General features: G+C 41.1%; 1 protein-coding gene across 1 annotated transcript; it reads left to right on the plus strand.

The window, feature by feature from the left end:
- Window positions 1–3,680: 3,680 nt before the first annotated feature.
- arcn1b (archain 1b) lies at window positions 3,681–20,489 on the plus strand. Its single transcript, XM_080731386.1, has 10 exons — window positions 3,681–3,839; window positions 5,207–5,470; window positions 8,673–8,852; window positions 10,866–11,068; window positions 12,931–13,092; window positions 13,760–13,925; window positions 15,227–15,374; window positions 15,873–15,981; window positions 18,823–19,027; window positions 19,563–20,489. Exons 1-10 carry the CDS (start codon window positions 3,837–3,839, stop codon window positions 19,650–19,652), a joined length of 1,530 nt encoding a protein of 509 aa, XP_080587512.1. The 5' UTR covers window positions 3,681–3,836; the 3' UTR covers window positions 19,653–20,489.
- Window positions 20,490–20,693: the final 204 nt, after the last annotated feature.

Genomic DNA, 20,693 nt, shown 5'->3' on the forward strand with positions numbered 1-20,693 from the left:
TGTTTCTTCACAAAACGGTTATATTCGTCATCATTAGGATCTAACATAGGATGTTGCTGGATGTTTGTGCAGTGTCTAGAATAGATGAAGTCATGTGTTGAGTCAGTGGTTGATGACGAGTGTAGTCATGTAACTGTACTGAATGCAGTACATACTGTACAGTGTGAGAGGTAGACCCAGTACAATAGTGGAGAATTCTGAGGCTGCAAGAACAGCATGAGGGTAGTCCCCATGTATTGGAAAATGTTCAACTGACCTGAATAGTAGGCTATTGGCTGATGATCCTGAGAGAGAATGAATGCCTGTTGCAAATCTCTCTCTCTCTCTCTCTCTCTCTCTCTCTCTCTCTCTCTCTCTCTCTCTCTCTCTCTCTCTCTCTCTCTCTCTCTCTCTCTCTCTCTCTCTCTCTCTAACATACAGCTGTGAGTTTATAAATCCAAGCATAATCATGTTGAAAGAGTTCATCAGTTTTGTCTTTGGTAGCAGCCAATCAGCTCCTCACAGAGTGGCCACAGTACTGTTCATTCAGGTCATGTAAAAGACGTTTCATTTCACAGTAAATATTGGACAGTGAGTGACATTAGAAAATGACGAAACCAAAAGTGGAGGAAATAGGCTTTATATCCTCCAATAACTTTAGATAACACTCAACCGGCAGCTCTGTGCTTTCACTGGAAGGCCCATTTGCCGTGACCTTGGAGATTAGCTCATGTGGGGTTGTTATTGCTGTTAGAACTGAGAGAGGAATGAAGGGAGTATCTACATGAGATAGTATGAACCAACGACTGAGAGTCAGATGGCAACTCAATCTCTCCGATACAACCTTCAGATGCAACATAAATGTGTGAAAAGGGCGATTATATAGATAGATAGATAGATAGATAGATAGATAGATAGATAGATAGATTTATTTGAATTGAATTTTACTGCTCATTCTACAATATAGATCCCTACCCAATTAATTCCATAGAGATTCCATAACAGCAAGCATATTTTGGGTGGTCACAACCTGCGAGCTGTTCTCGCAGTTTCTGGCCCTTTGGACCTTCCTTACTTACAAATGCAAGCAAGCACGCACGCATCGTCGCATCTACCTCTACCTCTACCTGTTTTCTGATCATCTCTTTTTTTTTAATAGATAGGACAGTAGGCTGACAGGAAATGGGGAGAGAGATGGGGACCTAGGATACATTACAGCCAAGGCTTTTTTTCCCCGATCATCTCTGCTTATCTGCCCTTAATATTTCTCCCGTAATAATTAGACTTGGCTCTTCCCTGATAAAACATGCCAGCCTCTTGTGTTTTATCTCTACATGTATGATCCATATTTCTATTTGAACAGCAGGCAGCATTATAGTACATAAGGCACGTTTTATATCTAACATCCTCACCACAGTCTGCAGCTGTTTCTTAATTCTTCCGGGTAGGTCCTTCTAAGCTTTGGAAAGCTGATATGTTAAGGACTCCATGCTTTAGAAACCATGGTTCTCTGATCTGTGCCAGACAAAACCACTCTCATTGGAAATTTGTGTCACTGAAGCATACGCTCCAGGAAGGTTAACAAAATGCATTGTTTCTAACATTTGTTGATCGATGACTGTTATAACAAATCATTTAACAGTGTCACTATACTTACTCACATTTTCCAACCCCTTCAAATGCGCTCCATCTATCTTTCCCTCCTTCCACTTCTCCCTCCCCCTCTCCTCTCTCTTTTCTCTCTCCCAATCTCTCTCCCTCCTCCTCTCTCTCTCTGTCTCTCTCTCTCTCTCTCTCTCTCTCTCTCTCTCTCTCTCTCTCTCTCTCTCTCTCTCCTCCTCTCCCTCAGGGTTGTATAGCCCGGGAAATTAGTAAAACAATCGCTTTGTGATACAAGCACCACATTTTGCATAAAGTTTCCTCTGGACCTACTTTTCCCAAAAAGCACATTAGCCACTCAATTTATTTAAAAAAGGTTTGGGGTCCCATTGACTTTCTATACAGTAAAATGATATAAAAATAATTGATCTGTTTTAAGTAGCATGTAAGGGGTCAAACTAGGGGTTTTTCATGATCCTGAATCCAATGCAAGCATTTGTTTTGCACAAAACACATTCCTTGGGCAAAAAAAAGGCCCCACGAAACTATGGTTTAGTGAAGAGTCATCACTTTTCACAGTAGTGTAGTGTGGGGGCCGTTTTTAGCCCAAGGAATGTTTTTTGTGCAAAACAAATGCTTGCATTGGATTCAGGACCATAAAAAAACCCTAGTTTGACCCCTCACATGCTACTTAAAAGCAGATGTATGGTTTTGTATTATTTTACTGTATAGAAAGTCAATGGGACCCCAACCCTTTAAAAAAAAGAGTGGCTAACGTGCTTTTTGGGAAAGGTAGGTCCAGAGTAAACTTTGTGCAAAATGTGGTGCTTGTATCACAAACCGAACGATTCTTCCAAAAAATAGACTTAATTTCCTGCACTAAATCCTCCTCTGACTCTTCATTCTGCATGGCATACAGCTATGATTGGAAAAACACCTATCAGTACTTATAATTTTATTTCTGTGGTTGTTTCTGAGGCTGAAATGTAAAATCTGTGTTGAACTTCTTGGATTCCTCATATTTCTAGTGACTGGCTAGCAAAGCCGATGAAAAAGCAATATTACTTTTATCTTTATCATGTAGACATGGCATTTGTCAATACATTTGAGTGTTGTGGGCTATATTGTCTATCAAGGAGCAGTAATGTATCTACATGGAAGGGATCTATTTTTAATCTATCAGTTAATGTGTTTTGTATTAATGATCTGTATTGCAAAGTAATTTTAGTGGAGTAAACGTGTTTTTGTCTCTGAGATGTATAGTGGAGTACGCTATAAACTAAACATTTTAATTCAAATGTAAAAAAGGAAATAGGTTACTCAGGTACAGCCTACTTCAAAATTGTCTTCGTGTACAGTACTGTTACTTGAGTAAATGTATTTAGTTACTTTCTGGGTGGAAAGTTACTAAGTACATTTACTCAAGTTAAGTACAAAAACTGTCTGAAAGTCATGTTAGTTGATTAGCTATGAGTGTTTTCCATAGGTGTTTTGTTTTCACAACATTATGCAACAATGCCAACAGTTCAGGGCCCACGTCACTGGTTTTAGACTTAGAGTGGACGTCTCTAGTGGTCATATAGCCCGGCCGGATGGTAGTGCTGTGATTCGCTGATCGGCTGTCAGTCTGACAGGTAACTAGCCAATCATAGCACGGTCTTCACGCTACCAAACGACTCTTTCTTTCTGTTGGGAAAATATTAGAAAATATTACAACATTATGGGCTTGGGCAATATTATTCAAATGATTCCTATTATATCGTACACTATATTGACGTGTAAAATATCAGTTAGACGTCTCACATTACAGTCAGATTTAACAGAATATCAATTTGTGTAAATCTATATTTAGTTCCTTTGGTACGTACTTTTGTTTGTTTATTTATTTTATTTATATTTTCACTTTGTCTTAATACATGCTGTTTGTTTCTATCCTTCACGTCGTTGAGTTAAATCACTACTTTGTCTGTTGTTGCAGAAAAAGAAAACCTACTAGTCCCGAGCGTGACTTGTCCTTGTCCAATCACAGAGCAGGCCGTCCTCCTGGGCTATGGGGTGCAGAGCATGTGGGCGGGTCCCGCGCTGCTTCCGGTGGAGACGTGGCTCTGTCCTGCTGCCATATTGAAGCTAGCGCGAGCTAACGGACAGAGAAGAGCTCGACTGTTTTATTCACACTTTGATGTCCTCTGCGTGATTGTAATTCACCAAAGCAACAACTGCAAGGAAGCGAAGAGCGTCTTCCCACAGAGTGACACAAAATGGTGAGTGGAAGACAGAGGAAGCGAGCCGTTTGCCTTCCTTTTCGTCGGGCCTAGCAATGATAACATAACATTGGCTAATCTGGTTAGCAGCTAGTTTAACAATTATTAGCCTCGCTCTGTCTCAACGAAACGAGAGATATATGGGGGGGAAAAGGTCGAATATAGCTTTGTTTTTCTGACAACATGCAATGTGCCACCAAAACGGTGAGTTGTCAGTTCGTGTCATGTGAGGACGACAGCAGTAAACATGTTCAGAACGTTTGGAGCTAATGGGGAGTGCAGTGCAGACATTGGTGACGTGAACTAGAACTTGGTCCTTGTTAACTGTCAGTGTCAGCTTCACACAAACTTCCCAGACAATTCATTTTCAGTTGTCTATGACATTGGTTCTCAAAGTGGGGTCCTTGAAGGGAGTTCAAGGGGGTCCCCAGCTAAATGATAGTTAGGATAGGAACCAAATGGAACCTTATGGGTATGTAACTCAGAGTGTACAAAATGGAACCACATTTGGTTCCATTTGTACACTCTCATAGTTAAATTAACATTGATTTTACTATATAAATTGGGGTCTCAGAGATAGAAATGTCATTAAATGGGGGTCCGTACTGTAGCCTGTAAAGTGTAATGCATGTCAAACTAGGGGTCCTTGAAATTAAAATGTTTTGGTAATCATTGCTAGAACTGTAAAAATCTCTTATGAGGGTCCCTGGCATATCTTTTCAAATGGGGGTCCGTGGGCTAACAAGTGTCAATTTTGGGGTCCTTGACATGAAAAGGTTTGAGAACCACTGGTCTGAAGAACATTGTGATATCAACAAATGTGCAATTCATAGATTGTCTCAATGTTGTTGAGTGGAAGTACCGCCACGCCGTCTGTGCTGTCATTTGATATCTGGTTAATGTTGCATCCAATGCAATTTCATCCATTTTTAACAGTAACAGTATTGTACCAGTACAGTATCTACAACAGTAGTATGCGTGATAGTGTGTGGGCTGCTGGTGTTCTGTATGCGTGTAGAAGATTCATTACTGCAGAGATTTAAACATGCATCCTGAAAGAAATGATGTTGCTCTATCAGTGGTTCTCAAAGGAGATGTCAAGGACCCTCAAAATTATATGTATTTGGCCGCGTACCCCCGTCTCAAAATATTTTGTTCCAGGGACCCGCAGAAGCAAATATTCGAGTTAAACATGTTCGCTTTAAAAAATATATATACAAATGTTTACATATATTTTCTTGTTTTTTATTTTTAAATAGCTTTTATATCTACTATTTTTGAATAGACAAATATAAAATAATGGTTAAAGTGTGGTTCAAATCTAAAATGATGTAACATTTGCATGTTATTAACACACCAACCTGCAGGTGCTGTTGGCAGCGGCGGTGTGCACCAAGGCGGGCAAGGCCATCGTGTCCCGGCAGTTTGTGGAGATGACCCGGACGCGCATCGAGGGTCTCCTCGCTGCTTTCCCAAAGCTCATGAACACCGGCAAGCAGCACACCTTCGTGGAGACGGACAGCGTCCGCTATGTGTACCAGCCACTGGAGAAACTCTACATGGTCCTCCTCACCACTAAGAACAGCAACATCCTGGAGGACTTGGAGACACTCAGGCTATTCTCTCGCGTGGTAAGCATGATGGTGATGGATCGTGCCACTTATTTTAACATGGCGAAGGATGTGAAATTTCCAATTGGTGCACTTTTTATTAAATTTAAATTTACATTTAACCACTTAACTTTTTCCCTGCCAGATTATTTATTTATTTATTGGGTCTGGTGCCATCAAAAAGCGGCTTACCTTTGCGACGTTATAGTAGACAGATACACTTTTTATTTTTTTATTTTTAAGTGCCTGGTCTGCGCTTTCGCAGACCAGGCAGCAGAGGGCGGCGTCATGCAAGGATTAATGTGAATTTGGCTGGTCCCGCTTCCCTTACATTGAGAGCACACTCTGGCCATTGAGCCTTACGTGTTGAGAAAATCAACACGGAAGAGAATTGGTCTCCGTTGATGTTAATGCATAATGGATTTTTAAGACCCATCCCTGCAGACGACGTGATTACAGTACACGGCGGCGCGACCCCTCATCAGCTTAAGGACATCAACAAGGTAAACGAACGAATGGCCGTATTGGCGCGGCTCACTCTCGAGAATTGGGGCGAACAGGAACGTCCAAAGCAGTATAAGAGTTAAACACTATAGCATGCCTGTTCTGCGGGGAACATTTGCCAAAAGTAGCTCATCTACAATCTACAATGTCGCAAAGCTGCACCTTGTGAGCTATTTTTGGGTGAAGATGTAAACATATATAATGTGTAAATAAAAGGCTCCCTCCCTTATATTTCTGGGGCATTTTGAGATTTTATCCTTTATATTTCTGACATTATTATTAAGTGTCCTATTATGCAGGGATTCCGCCAGAAATATTTAGCATTGGTGCATTTCCGAGACAAAATTATCCAGCGCTGAGGCTAAACGTCAGAAAGATATAGACTACCACAATGGCTAATATCGCTGGTTGTGTTTTCCATCATGTATGTGACACCACATCATCACATGTTGAATGCACCCTCACAGGAGAGTGTGCACTGGCGCCTGACAATCGTTATCATATCCTTATGAACATGCCAGATATTAACCATGTCGAAAAATGGAACGATGTACTGTAGCTAGACACTACCCAGCACACCCTGCCTGCATTTACGCTGCAGGTGAAGGCAGTCAATCACAAACATTCCTTTATGCTTCGAGTGTTTAATAGCTTGTTTCAATTGTTGCTCGTTGAAATCACCTTTACCTGTGAATCAACGTAGAAAAGACTGGCCATGTGCATGAGATGAGAATGGCCGCATCTACAATAGTTTCACAAGATTTGTCACTTGACTTTATTATACTGGGTAACTGTGTCGTTTATTTGACAGGGACACTTAAAAAAAACAATGTATCAAGTTATAAAATCTTGAAACCGTTGCTTTGTATATGGGGTTTATGCAGAGGTCGCATTTGTCATTAACTACGTAGCCATGTGCATGGACACAATAATTGTATTAATAGTATAGCCTATTTTGTAAACAGAATGTAATTCTTTAATGAACATGTATTTATGATATAGGAGGAACTCAATATATTGCTCCTCACAGCCAGAACATGCGTACAGTATGGTTGTGGGGAGAGCTCTGATTTTGGCCTGTGCTTCTCTATTTTTCTCCTAGTGTCTCAGCTAGAACCCTGATGTGACAACCTGTCCTAATGCTTGAAGCCACACAGTGGCACTAGCTTCAGCTTCTAGCAGTTAAATCGAACACTACAACACAGTGAACTATTGTTGCATTCAGGGGACACTCACTATTTGTACACTGATAACGTTATAAACAACAAATCTATTTTAAAATCTTAAAACTACAACTGCCTAATGTCAAGTCTTATTTGGACAAAACAGTGTGCACTGGATCATAGTTATGTCAATCTCGTCTATTTAAAAAAAAGCTGTAACACATTTGATGTTCATAACATGATTGTGGTGTTGTTAATGAATGACATCAGAATCCTTATGTCACTTCACATGCAACATGATAAAAAAACAACAATCATGAGGGTGTTCAACCATAAACTATTGCAGAGTTAACCGAATTTGTTCTAGTACTGCCCCCTTCTTCTTTCGTGTATCATCGTCCTTGATGATTAGTTGGCAACATTTTATTCCACAAGATTTCTTGTTACTTAGGGGAGGCCATGAGGTGGCTGTCGTCCTCTCCCCCTTGCTGACATCGGCCTAGGAGTGAAAATCGATGATTCAATTTGTCAGTCGCTGAGTCTCTTAGACCCCCACTCGGCAGAGATTTGTTGATTCAAGCAGTCCCTGTTAATTTCTACTGTGAAGTACCGTACTTCACACAATCTGCACACAGTCTTAATGCATTGTCGTAAATGGTGCATTTATTTAGCACATTTATCCAAAGTGCTTTACATAGATTGTGCATAACATTCTCACACACACACACACACACACACACACACACACACACACACACATTCATACACCGATGGCGGAGGTAGCCATGCAAGGCACCAACCTGCACATCGGGAGCAATTATGGGTACCGTTCAACGTCTTGCTCAAGGACACTTCAACACTAACTCTAGAGGAGCAAATTAAAATAAGACGTATCGCAGTTCTTTTCAAGGATTTATTGATTTGAAATCCTCCAATGTTCATATGACTCTGTTCTGTTGTACAAGTCGTCTAAATCAGCACTGAAACATCTTATAATATGTATATAAATATATTATAAAACAAATCGTCTAATATTCACATTCAGATCCTGAATCTGATTCGACCAATTTAAGTTTGAGGCAGCTACAGCGCTACATTGGACAGGTGGATTATTAATGCAGAGTTTAAGTGACTTTGACAGGGGGACAAAGACTGACCAATTATTTTACCTGCATGCATTATGTGCATCACATTCTATGCAATGTTTCAACTTCACTGTTCTAAGTACCTGATGTAGTCACAACAGCCGAAGACATTTTTAGAAATGGCAAGTTGGAAACTGTATGTTCTTTTTTTTGCCAATTAGAACGTGCTACTTAGTGCCACAAATGGACATAACATACAGCTTTCAGAAGTGTCCTGTACAAAAAAACTCAAATTTACACAAATCATTTATAAGGCTTTCAATAGTTTTCTTCTTTTTTGGCCAGTAAGTGGCAGGGCTCAAAGGATGGTGATTCTATTTGAAGCTACATCATTTGAAAACGCTGTTATTTGAACGAACTGTGTCTTAATTAATGTGAGTAATTATTGATCTGCCCCTGCCCTTCCTGTAGATTCCAGAGTACTGTCGTGTGCTGGAGGAGAGTGAGATATCAGAGCACTGTTTCGACCTGATCTTTGCCTTCGATGAGATCGTGGCACTGGGCTACAGGGAGAACGTTAACCTGGCACAGATCCGCACCTTCACAGAAATGGATTCCCATGAAGAGAAGGTGTTCCGTGCCGTCAGAGAGGTGAGCTCACCTGGATTTTATCCATTGATCCACACATCATTTAAAGGACAACTTTAGTTTTGAACAAGGGTTCATATTTTAGATTGTAATTAAAGAATATAAAAGATGAGTGTTAAAATGATTTCATTTACTTGTTTCTATTGTTTTAGAGATTCTTATTTAAGTGGTTGGGGGCATGCGTACAAGTGGCTAAATATGTAATTTTTAATGGTGTCCAAAATAACGCGTTATTAACGAGTTAACGCACTAGCCTATTAACGGGATTAAAAATTTTTTTTTTTTTTTTTTGCCTTTTTTTTTTTTTTACCTTTGAGGCTTCCGTAGCGCTCCCTCTGCGGAGTCTGCGCTCCGCATCTCAGAGTGTCAACATTAGCTAGCCCAGAGCAGCTGCTCAGCTCAAAGTCAGGAACGGAGCTCAAGCTTACTGTGTGTGAGACCATGAGTGTGTGTGTTTGTCTGGAAGCTGGGTTGAATGAATGATGAAAAACACAGTGGAATTACTCATCTACAGGTGCCTTTAGAAAGCAACTTCCCCCTGCTGTTAGCCTGTTAGCAAGTTCGCTAACAGTTAGCCTCCAGATAGCCAGGACTACTGTCTGTAGTAGGCTACAGTATGTTAGCGGCAGCCCCCAGCTGAACACTGTAGGAACGAAATGGTGTGTGTGTGTGTGTGTGTGTGTGTGTGTGTGTGTGTGTGTGTGTGTGTGTGTGTGTGTGTGTGTGTGTGTGTGTGTGTGTGTGTGTGTGTGTGTGTGTGTGTGTGTGTGTGTGTGTGTGTGTTTAGTCAGCATTTGAGCCACAGACCACCATTTTGATTAGATTTATTCTCCCAGACCCCAAAAATAAGATCTATAAGGGTCCATTTGGTTTACCAACTCTCCATCATTTAGCTGCAGTGGTGGAAAAAGTACTCACATATTTTACTTAAGTAAAACCAATACTACAATGTAGAGATACTCTGTTTCAATTATAAAAGCCCAGAATTCAAAATGTACTTGAGTAAAAGTATGAAAGTGTTGAAAATAGCAGATCTACAAGCTCACAACGCGTCACGATGCGACATGTTGTGAGCTTGTAGATCGGCTATTTTCAAACAGCCTAAGTATACAACATGGCTAAAGTGGTTCATGTATGTTTTAAATATTATAACTTACCGGTATATCTGAAAAGTAACTAGTAACTAAAGTTTTCAAATAAATGTAGTAGAGTAAAAGTGCAATATTTCGATCTGAGATGTAGTGGAGTAGAAGTAAAAGTATTGGAAAATTGGAAATACTCAAGTAAAGTACAAATACCTCAAAATTGTACTTAAGTAAATGTACTTAGTTACTTTACACCACTGTTTAGCTGGAACCCCCTCAAGGACCACTGGTTGAAAACCAACACTGCCTTAAAATATGTAGTGCAGAGGGGTTATCATTTATAATATAATGAAATAAATAACATTGAGTTTATAATGTATTGGATACATAATAGTATAATTATAAAAAAATACATTTGGATGCATCCTGCACCAAATATACAACATATTATGCAAGTTTGAGCCAATAAAAAATATATTTTTATTATGCGATTAATCGCGCGATTAACTACAGAAATCATGCGATTAATCGCGATTAAAAATTTTAATCGTTGGACAGCACTAGTAATTTTACACCGAATAAGCCCATTCCCAAGATACAACGCAACCTTTCATGGTTGGATGTGACTTATGGGGGCTAGAAGTGTTACTGTAAATTGCAATAAAGAAACTGCTGGCTTATTGTGTCTAAAAAGACATATTTAGCCACTTGTACGCATGCCCCACATTTTAGCACGGTAAACACGATAAAACAATAAAGCGAAGCAAATGAAAACATTTTAACACTCACTTTTTCTTTTCTCTAATTACAATCTAAAATGTGAACCCTTGCTGTAAAAACACAAAGTTGTCCTTTAACTAAAGAGAAGTTCAGCCTACCCTTTTAGCAAAGGGTACAAGTGGATTTCTAACATCTTGTTTTTGACCTCCAGACCCAGGAGAGGGAGGCCAAGGCAGAGATGAGGAGAAAGGCCAAGGAGCTTCAGCAGGCCAGGAGAGATGCCGAGCGCTCCGGGAAGAAGACGCCAGGCTTTGGTTTTGGCAGTGGTGGCGTGACCAGCGTGTCCTCAGGGTCCATCATCACAGACACTATCGTGGAGCCTGAGAAACCTAAGATGGCTCCCGCTCCAGTCAGGTGAGGACACAACGGCTTCCGAGGAGCGTTAAATGACATGAAACATGAGTGTTGTTACGTTTTACTACTGGCAGTGTGCTCCAGATCTCTTGCCTCTACTGAAATAAGTATTGGTTTGATTTATGTTTTTATCCATTTAGACTTGAGGGCAGGGCTCCAGAGTGAGACCTATTAGGTTGCATAAGCAACCTAAATTTCATAAGGTTTCATAAGTTAAAATGTAACAAGGTCGCACCGGTGCTACTTGAGGATGAGCATGAAAACACGTGTTTTCACTCAATGCTCTCCTTGGTTTATGGGTCTCCTGTCAAACGGCTCCCCCTTGGTAGCAGCTTTCTATAGGTCACTTATGGGTCACTCGGTAACGTAGACCACAGCGAGGCTGCTCCACTGCTGCAGCGTCTGCTCGCTGTGTCTGCTCTCAATGTTTGCTAGAATGTGTTTTGTTTAATGTGCACAGTGATTTCCGCGCTAGGAATATCCGATTCTCCGTCCAAATCATCTGTTGCCTGCAATGAGGAGCGATAAAGATGGTGTGGGGGGGACTATTAACCACACTAGCCGTATAAAGTTAAGAAACTGACCGAGTGTCGCTGTCTAGCTGACTTCATTTAGGAGAAAAAAACGATGGTGTTGCGTCACTGAAACAATGACTGATACAGACATAAACAAGGACTTCACAGCTGTTTTGGTTGTATAGACACAGTAATGTTTTGATAGTCGGCGAATTACCATACACTGTGTAGCCTATATGCCTTTTTCACAAGCTTTGAAACTGCACGCCACGCACGCCCGCACATGACGAACCATTGGCTGTCCCATCCATGGCTTGCTCATTTTCAGTCAACCTGCGGGTCGAGACCCCCAGAGATCCCCAAAAGTTTGTTTTATTTTTAATTTTTTTAGTGAAGTGAGGTTACAATTTAAGGACTTAAGACCTTTTTAAATAGGCCTACCTCAAGAAAGAAAAGAAAAAAGACCATTAATGCATCAAAAGTAATCAACTATCAACTACGAAAGTAAAAAATAACCGATCTACAACGCTCAAAAACCTTTTATTTTTATTTTGAGGCAACAGTAGCATGTAGACTGTAACACAGCACTACTTTATGACAGTTACTCAAATTAATTGAATTGAATAGTTCTTTTTTTTATAAATGCCTCCTCATTGACCTCATATCACTTTATTAAAGAAAAACACATTATTTGCTAACTTTTAGCAAACTCGTGCCCCTACTACGATCGCCATTATGGCGTTTTACTTATGTATTTATACCATGCTATACAAAGAAAAAGATGGTGCTACCTAATGAAAAGGTAGGTGGCCCCAGTGCTACTTGTGAAAACGTTAGTCGGGAGCCCTGCTTGAGGGTGATTTTAAAAACGCTGTCTAAATCATGACCTTTTCTGAAAAACGTTTTATTCAACATTCTTTTTAAAACAGTGTTCCAGGTCATTAAAGGAGTAGTTCACCCCCCAAAAAAGACGTATTTTATATCAATTATACACCCCATGAAGCCTTGAATTCATGGAGATTTTTTGTTTTTGCCTAAGCCAATAATTTGATGACCGGCGGAGTGTCCAGTTCTGACCGATGACCCGGTATATGTCCCAAATATGTTTTCTACTTTACCAAGCAAGTCTTTTGTAACTAAAGGTATTATAAATTGTTAGCAATAGAAAGTGCAGAAATGGTCACTTTCAGATGTGTAATTGGGCAAAAGAACCAATTAACACTTCTTAGACATGTGGTGTTGAGTGCAGTCTGGTTTATTAACCAGGCAAAAGCAGGTGTTCTTTGGCTTGTGGAGTGTGTGGAATTGGAAGAGATGAGGTAATGTGCTCTTTTTACTTGTTCTCAGACCCAGTGGGACCAGTAAGGCTCTGAAGCTGGGTGCCAGAGGGAAAGAGGTGGACAATTTTGTGGACAAGCTGAATAAAGAGGGTGAAACCATTATGCCTTCCGCGGGGAAGAGAGGCTCAGACACAACCAAAGTGCTGCCGCCACCAGTCAACGTAGAGGGGTAAAGAAATGCTTGTCTTATCTAATGATTAATCAGTTTAGACAAATGTTTTAGTAATCAAATAATGGATTTAGTGGTGTATCCACCCTCGTAAACATCTCTGATAAGTGCTGTTTACAACTTCAACACATTGTTAATACTTGTCTCCTTGTTATATTTTATTTGGGTTCATGTAACTTAACTACAAAATGATTTGCCACATATGTTATGGTATAAATTAAAGCTGTACTATGTAACCTTCATCTTCTATCCCAGATTTAAAACCAGGCTGACATTTCTTTCCATTGAGCCAATGGAGTATGATGTTTTCTATACGTTATCTAATCAGAATTCTTCTCAAGGATGTCTGGGAATGTACAGACTGTGCCTCATTGACATCTCCATGTGATGTCCTATGTTATATTTGTTGCATCTGTTAACTTAAATCTTTGATTGATTTGGTGTTTAAATTGGGCTGTACAACTTCAACCTGAGAAGATCCATGAGCAGACACACCTGAAAATGTATGAATCATCATGGTGTGGACAGCGACTTTATCCACTAATATTGATGATCTTTTATTGCGCACCCTACTTCAAGAGTTATTTTGTGATTTTGGGTTGCATATTTGCAGCATTATATTTCTGATGTTGCTTATTGCTACCTTGATTGATATGTGTCCCATCAGTGTGCACCTTCGGGTGGAGGAGAAGATTTCTTTGACGTGCGGCCGTGACGGAGGCTTACAGAACATGGAGGTGCTGGGTATGGTCACACTCCGTGTAACAGACGATAAGAATGGACGCATCCGTCTCATCCTCAACAACAACGACAACAAGGGATTGCAACTGCAGGTAACTTGTTGGATGATTCTATGAACTGGAGTAGGGCTGTGTGCGCATTTATTTTGAACTGCTTCAAAGCCTTTTAATTGGGCTATGATGAAGCAGAAGGGACATTGCCACATGTGAACAATGAAGTTTCTGTTGTTGAAAGGTTAGCGGTAGCTGGCACTGTCACTACCTGGTTCCAAGTAATTCTGAGACGATGTTTCAGTTGCGCATTTTCAACAGTGCTTAACTGTTCCTTGCTAGAAGACAAAATGCTCTAGCGGCCGTTCACATCCAATTCACTGATTGTCAAATCCCGCCCCATTCTGCCCTGTTACTATGGTGGTACAAAGTACCCTGGGCAGATTGTTTTTATAGTGGCAGTGAATGGGGGGAGGGGGTATTTTCATTGCTTCATTATTGCTATTTAAACTATCAAAGGAAAAACATCTAGGTGATATTAATAAAAAGGGAAGACAAAGGTACAGTAGTTACATTGCAAAACAGGGGGTTTCCCCCGAAAATATATGTTAAATTTGTTTAATCCCAGTGGGACAGAATCACCATGGCAGATTCTTTTATAGTGGAAGTGGATGGGGGGAAACGATTTTTCATAGCCTCATTACAGCTATATAAAGTACCAAAATAAAAACATTTACGTGATATTAATAAAAAGGGAAGAAAAAAGTACAATAGTTACATAGCAAAACAGTAGTTTTCCCCTGAAAATATATGTTTTAATTAGTTTAATCCTCTGGATCAGGCAGAGGAGAGAAATAGAAAGAGAAAGCGCAGTGCATCTTGGGTAGGAAGATGACAGCCAGGCTATAGTTCTACTCACAAAATAGGCTGGCTTTCGTAATTCTGCCCATTTAAAATATATGTACCCAATCGTGACTCTTAGTTACATTAATAAGGTCCATGTGAACTAGTCTGTTGAAGCTTATTCATTATAATGAGCGAAATCGCCATCACCTCGCGCCGCCGTACTGCACGCTCGCCGTGCTCCGCAGTGCGCACCGTGGTGGAAGAGCTGAAGCAACATTCTCCATCTGCACAACTCCACCCCCGATAGCAAAAAGTGAATGATTTTTTCTGGTTGGCCAGTCATGGAGTCTCAGGGACCAATCAGAAGTCTGACAAACGGTGAATTACCACCTTAAATTAAGTGTGCCAGCTGTCTAGGCTCATGAGTGTGTGTGTGTGTGTGTGTGTGTGTGTGTGTGTGTGTGTGTGTGTGTGTGTGTGTGTGTGTGTGTGTGTGTGTGTGTGTGTGTGTGTGTGTGTGTGTGTGTGTGTGTGTGTGTGTGTGTGTGTTTAACCAGACACATCCCAACGTGGACAAGAAGTTGTTTACAGCTGAGTCAGTGATTGGTCTGAAGAACCCTGAGAAGTCCTTCCCCCTCAACAATGATGTAGGTGTACTGAAGTGGAGGCTGCAGACCACAGATGAGGCACTCATACCTCTAACCAGTAAGTCCCATCTTTAAGTTGAGCTGTCATCAACTGTCCTCAAACTCATGATTCATACAGGTGCCAGAAATAAACTTTAATATACTTCAATTAGATAATGTTATAATTACGGACATGTCTCTATGCGTAACGGTTGTCCCAGATTTCTTTGAGGATGTGCATCATCCCAAACTGGCTAGCCATCGTCAAAGAAAAGGGAAAAAAACAGCGCCCTCTGTGTTTGGTTCCAGAGAATCTGTTCTTGAGAGATAAGCATCATCCTGGCTTGCATGGCGCCCGAGTATGCCCGGCCTCGTATTCCTAAAATGGAAAATAGACCGTCCTTCTGTCCTTAACCTGTCTCAGTAAAAGGAGAAATTCATTACAAATCATTCATTTTGAACTGAAGCTAATGTTCTTTTGGCTGATTTCAAAGGACCACAATTTAACACAGCGCAGTAGACAGTCAGAGGTGGGAGGAGATTGTGTTAACAATGTCATTGTGGTTTTGTTCATCAGTAAATTGCTGGCCTTCAGAGAGTGGCACTGGGTGTGACGTCAACATTGAATATGAGCTGCAGGAAGAGAGCCTTGAACTCAACGATGTGGTCATCAGCATCCCAGTACCGTGAGTATGGCCTCTCCTCTGTGTTTACTTGCAGTCACCAAGTCAAAGGAACTGCCTCCTTGAAGATGGTTACACCTGCGTTAGGTGCAGCAATACAATCTTTTTCTGTAAGTTATGGTGACAGTAGGGATGCGTTGTTAACGATACTCTGTTTATGTCCAATATTGACCCAAGAATGTTCTAAACATTACAATCTGACAAGTCTGGCCTGAAACATCAAGTCACCCTTTGTTAGCCTTCTGGTTGGTCCCTGACTGACCAACCAGCAGGCTCTATCTGCCTTGTCCCGCCCTGGTTCCGCCTTTTTTATGTTGAATTTGCTAAAACATAATTTTTGGAGAAATAAAAACATTTAACACATCCGACACCCACGTGGTTTTGACGTCTTAATTTGCTGGTGCCCATGGCAACGTGTCATTTTACCTACCGGCGAGAGTACTGGCGAGAAAAGTAATCCGAGTAAATGTAATCCGAGTATGTCCTGTTTATTTCGCGAAAATCTTTTCTTTCAGGACCGTTTTTTATAATTTCTAAGCCACAGTGTTTGTGTTAAGGCATGTAGAAGAGGCTGCTGTTTTGAGAAAAAAATGAAAAAAGGAAGAGAATCCGGAGAAAACTTTTTTGTGCAGCCGCTAAACAGGAAGTCAACGAGACACACAGCACGTCCGGGTGACGTAATTGCGCGCTGCATGTTGGGAAATGGAGTTTGTTTCATCACCGCGGTAGCCAAGTGCAGTAGCTACAGTACAGTATAGTTTACTGTACAACGCGTCAAACGCGTCGTGGGCCTCCAGCGACATCAAAGAAATTGACTTGTAGACACCACGTGGGCATCCGATGTGTTAAAAACATGCTGAGTCACTATACTGCCACTGAGCAGCTCCATTTTACTGAAACCAAGTTTGAAATGAGAATTGAATACACAGAATAACAATACGAAGCAACTGAATTACAATGGTAGTGGATGGAGTGTCCCACCGAATGTCCCACCAAGACACAGCAACCAATGGGTGTGAAGAGGAGCGGGACAACGGGCGGGACTTGACAAAGGGTGAATTGTAGCCATGCTTTGAGCAACTTGCTGTAAAGGGACGTAGCAGCATGTGTCACATCAACAGCAGTTGACATTGTGACAGATGCCTACATTCATCATGTCAGCTACTGTATGTGGAGGGCTTTTGAGTTTGAGGAGGAGGAAAACAAAAAAGCAGAAAGCGATACATGCAGTGTGATGGGTGTAAACCCCGGCCACGGAAGATTTACTATTCTGTACACCAGTGTATGTAAATCGGACGGTGATGAGTCGGCTCATACGACCTCGACACGGCGACTTGCTCGCGGTGTCTCACGTGGATCAAAGTCGCCTGAGACCTCCGTCATGGTCAATGGAAACAAGCGCTCCTGCCCAGAACTCATGTACGATTCCAAATCAAGCCTTTTGGACTTGTATGTATGGAAATGAAAAAGTGATATTGAGACATCTCTAGGGAAAAGTCAATGTAATGTACGTATATGACACATATTGTTTATATATTTATTGCATTAAGATGTGTATAATGTTCATAACTACCTGTGAGGTACTATATGTGTTTGGTGTATTAGAAAAGGGGTCAGTCACGTTAGGTCAAGTTGGTGTTAGCAGAGCTAGCATGATTGGTTCCATACATGTAAAAGTTGCTTTCAGCAGTTAGATGGCTCTGTTCCAGTAACATATCCTCAAAGTATGTGCTGCTATGTGCGCTAACCTGCCTGCTGTATGTTCCTGCTTTTTGGAGCTGTGTGAAACACAGGCTCCCTATACGTGGCCGTGTGGGTCTGTGTGTGTGTGTGTGTCTGTCTGTCTGTGTGTATGTAGCCTGAACTTCCTAAACTTCGGCACGCCACTAGTCCCACAGTTTTGCCACCACACACTCGCGCCATATGTCAAATCGACCGGCTTACTCAGGAATCGTGGGCTATTACTTTTCTAAGAGAAAGGTTCTATAGTTTAATTGATATTAATTTATTAGTGAATTAATTTTCCCCATTGACTTATAATGGGAATTGCAAAAACTCACATTCAATTATTTGTCTCTCGCAAACCATAGGGGCTAGAGTTTCAAGACTTGGAGAGGAGGTTCATAATGCTTTCAAGGATTAAATAAAAAAATAATTGTGTCATTTGGCCGCATGGTGGCGCCATAACACCCCACTTTACGTTTTGGCCTGTAACTCTTGAACCGTAGGTCGGAAAATAAAAAATATTTTTTCCCTGGATTCCTTGGGTCATGACGCATATAGGCCACGCCCATTTGCGCCATGATAGATTTTCCGCCATCTTGAATTTTCTCCAAAACACACTTTTTGCTCCTTTTCCTACATATTTTCTTCAAATGTCACAAAAATCGGTACACATGATACACACACACACACACACACACACACACACACACACACACACACACACACACACACACACAGCTCCACTTCACACGGGTGTGATTTTTTCTGTCTAGGACAAAATGGACAAGAGTTATGTGATGGGCACTTTCTTTTTAATTTATTTTGTGTGTATATTTTTTATTGTGGATACTTTGGCAACCACTGGAACTGGAGTGCACACCTGTAGTAAGGAGGTGCTGAGATAGCCTACTGTTTAAAAGAGGAGGTAGCATAATAACCTTTATTTGAAAATAAACAAACTTAAATTTTCTTCAGGAAACTATTATAGATACTTTACCATCTAATTTCTGAATGCAACTTTCACATGTTTGAAAGTTTTATGTATTTACTTTCGTGCAATGTTTTGGCAACCGAAATCAGTTTCCCCAGGGATGAACATAAAGTTTCATCTGAATCCAGGTCTGGTGTGGGCGCGCCGGTGATCGGTGACCTGGACGGTGACTACAAACATGACAGCAGGCGGAACGTTCTGGAGTGGTGCCTTCCTGTCATCGATGCCAACAACAAGAGCGGCAGCCTGGAGTTCAGCATCGCTGGCCAGCCCAACGACTTCTTCCCTGTCAACGTGTCCTTTGTGTCCAAGCGCAACTACTGCGACATCCAGGTGAGTTTGAGTGTTTACAAAGTGTTCTTGTTAGGGAAATGACTGATTTTCAGTCATTGCTTCTTTAGCTTATGTAGCTGACTTAGGGTTATAGTTTACCCATGTCACATTGTTTAAAAGCAATGTGAAGTTACACACCTATTTGACCCGGCTAATGCCATACTGAGACTTGCAACCAATGCTGTCCAATGCAACCAGAGTCGTCCTTTCTTGATGAGTCCTGTTCAGAAGTTAATGCACGACAAAATGTGATCAATATTGACCATCTCTGCATTGAACTTTGACCATCAAATTGCACCCTGTCAGTTATTGAGTTGGAGATGTGATATATGAAAGGCCTTGTGTTGTGATTTGATGATATGTTGTATGTATATTCTAGATAGAGTGACAGACAGTACATACTCTATACAAAGACAGACATGCATTCTCATTACTGTAGTTTGCAGTTCCTTACTTGAAAAGGCCTCTAGATGTCACTGTTTGGCACCTTTTTCATCAAGGCTGTTTAACCTCTTCTTAATCTGTCTGTCCCCAGGTTTCCAAGGTGAACCATGTAGACGGAGACGCTCCTGTCAGATTCTCTATGGAAACCTCTTTCGTTGTCGACAAATACGAAATTCTGTAAAGGAAAAGGGGTAGAGAAGAAACACATCAACAACAATCCAAATCTACAACACCGAGACAGATTGAGCCCCATCCCTGCCTGTCCGCCCTGTATACCAAGAGACTGTACACATCAGCTGCTCTCCTCTCTGTTGCGGAGCAGAGCACCAGCCATGTATTTATATGTTTGTATGACAGAAGATCATATATATACTGTATATATATGAGTTAATTGAAAAGGAAAATATAACAACGAAAAATGATTAAAAAGAGAAACGCAAATGAGCAACGTGATGCTGTTGTATCCACGGAAGAAACCCATACATACACAGGACCTGGTGTTGAGTGGGAGATGACTGTAAGGGGTGGAGGTCAGAGGTCAGGGCTGGATAGGAAGGACGGGGTGGGTCATCCTGCAGGCTTGGCTTGTCTACCATTACGAAGCAGCATTTGTAGATAAACCAACTGTCCCACAGAGACCGCCCAGTTGTTGTTTTAGTATCCTAGGAATGGCCCATCATCCGCAGCTTAATGTCTTTTCTTTTTTTATTATTATTATTATTGCGACATTGCAATGGGCCCTCAATAAAGCTGTTAAGTCTCCTCCTCACCTACATTTTTCTAACTGCAGTTGTCTTTGACTGATACTGACTTGTTCCGTTGGTCTTGGCGGGAAGATATTTGACAATACCGTTTCCTTAGTTTATTTCCTTCTGTTTGTTCTTTAGAACAGTTGTCATTTCTTGAATGGAGCTTGTCGGGTGAAAACCTTGTATGTCCAAAACCGTTTGTTTTGTATCTATCATTTTAAAAATGATCTAAACTAGTGAAAACAGCCGATCTACAAGCACACAGCGCCTCGCGGTGCGGGGCGTTTTGTGCTTGTAGATCGGCTGTTTTCACTACTTCTGTGCAACAGCCTTGTATGATGAAGCAGGGCAGGGCTTTACTTTAAGAAGAAACGTACAAATCTGAAACTTGGAGATACAAGGTTTCTGCCCGACAGTGACGCTATCCATATCCGAGACCTACTATCAAACTATGGCTTTGTGTTCAGAATATC

The sequence above is a fragment of the Nannobrachium achirus genome (assembly GCF_963921795.1).
Source record: "Nannobrachium achirus genome assembly, chromosome: 8".
Lineage (NCBI taxonomy): Eukaryota > Metazoa > Chordata > Actinopteri > Myctophiformes > Myctophidae > Nannobrachium > Nannobrachium achirus.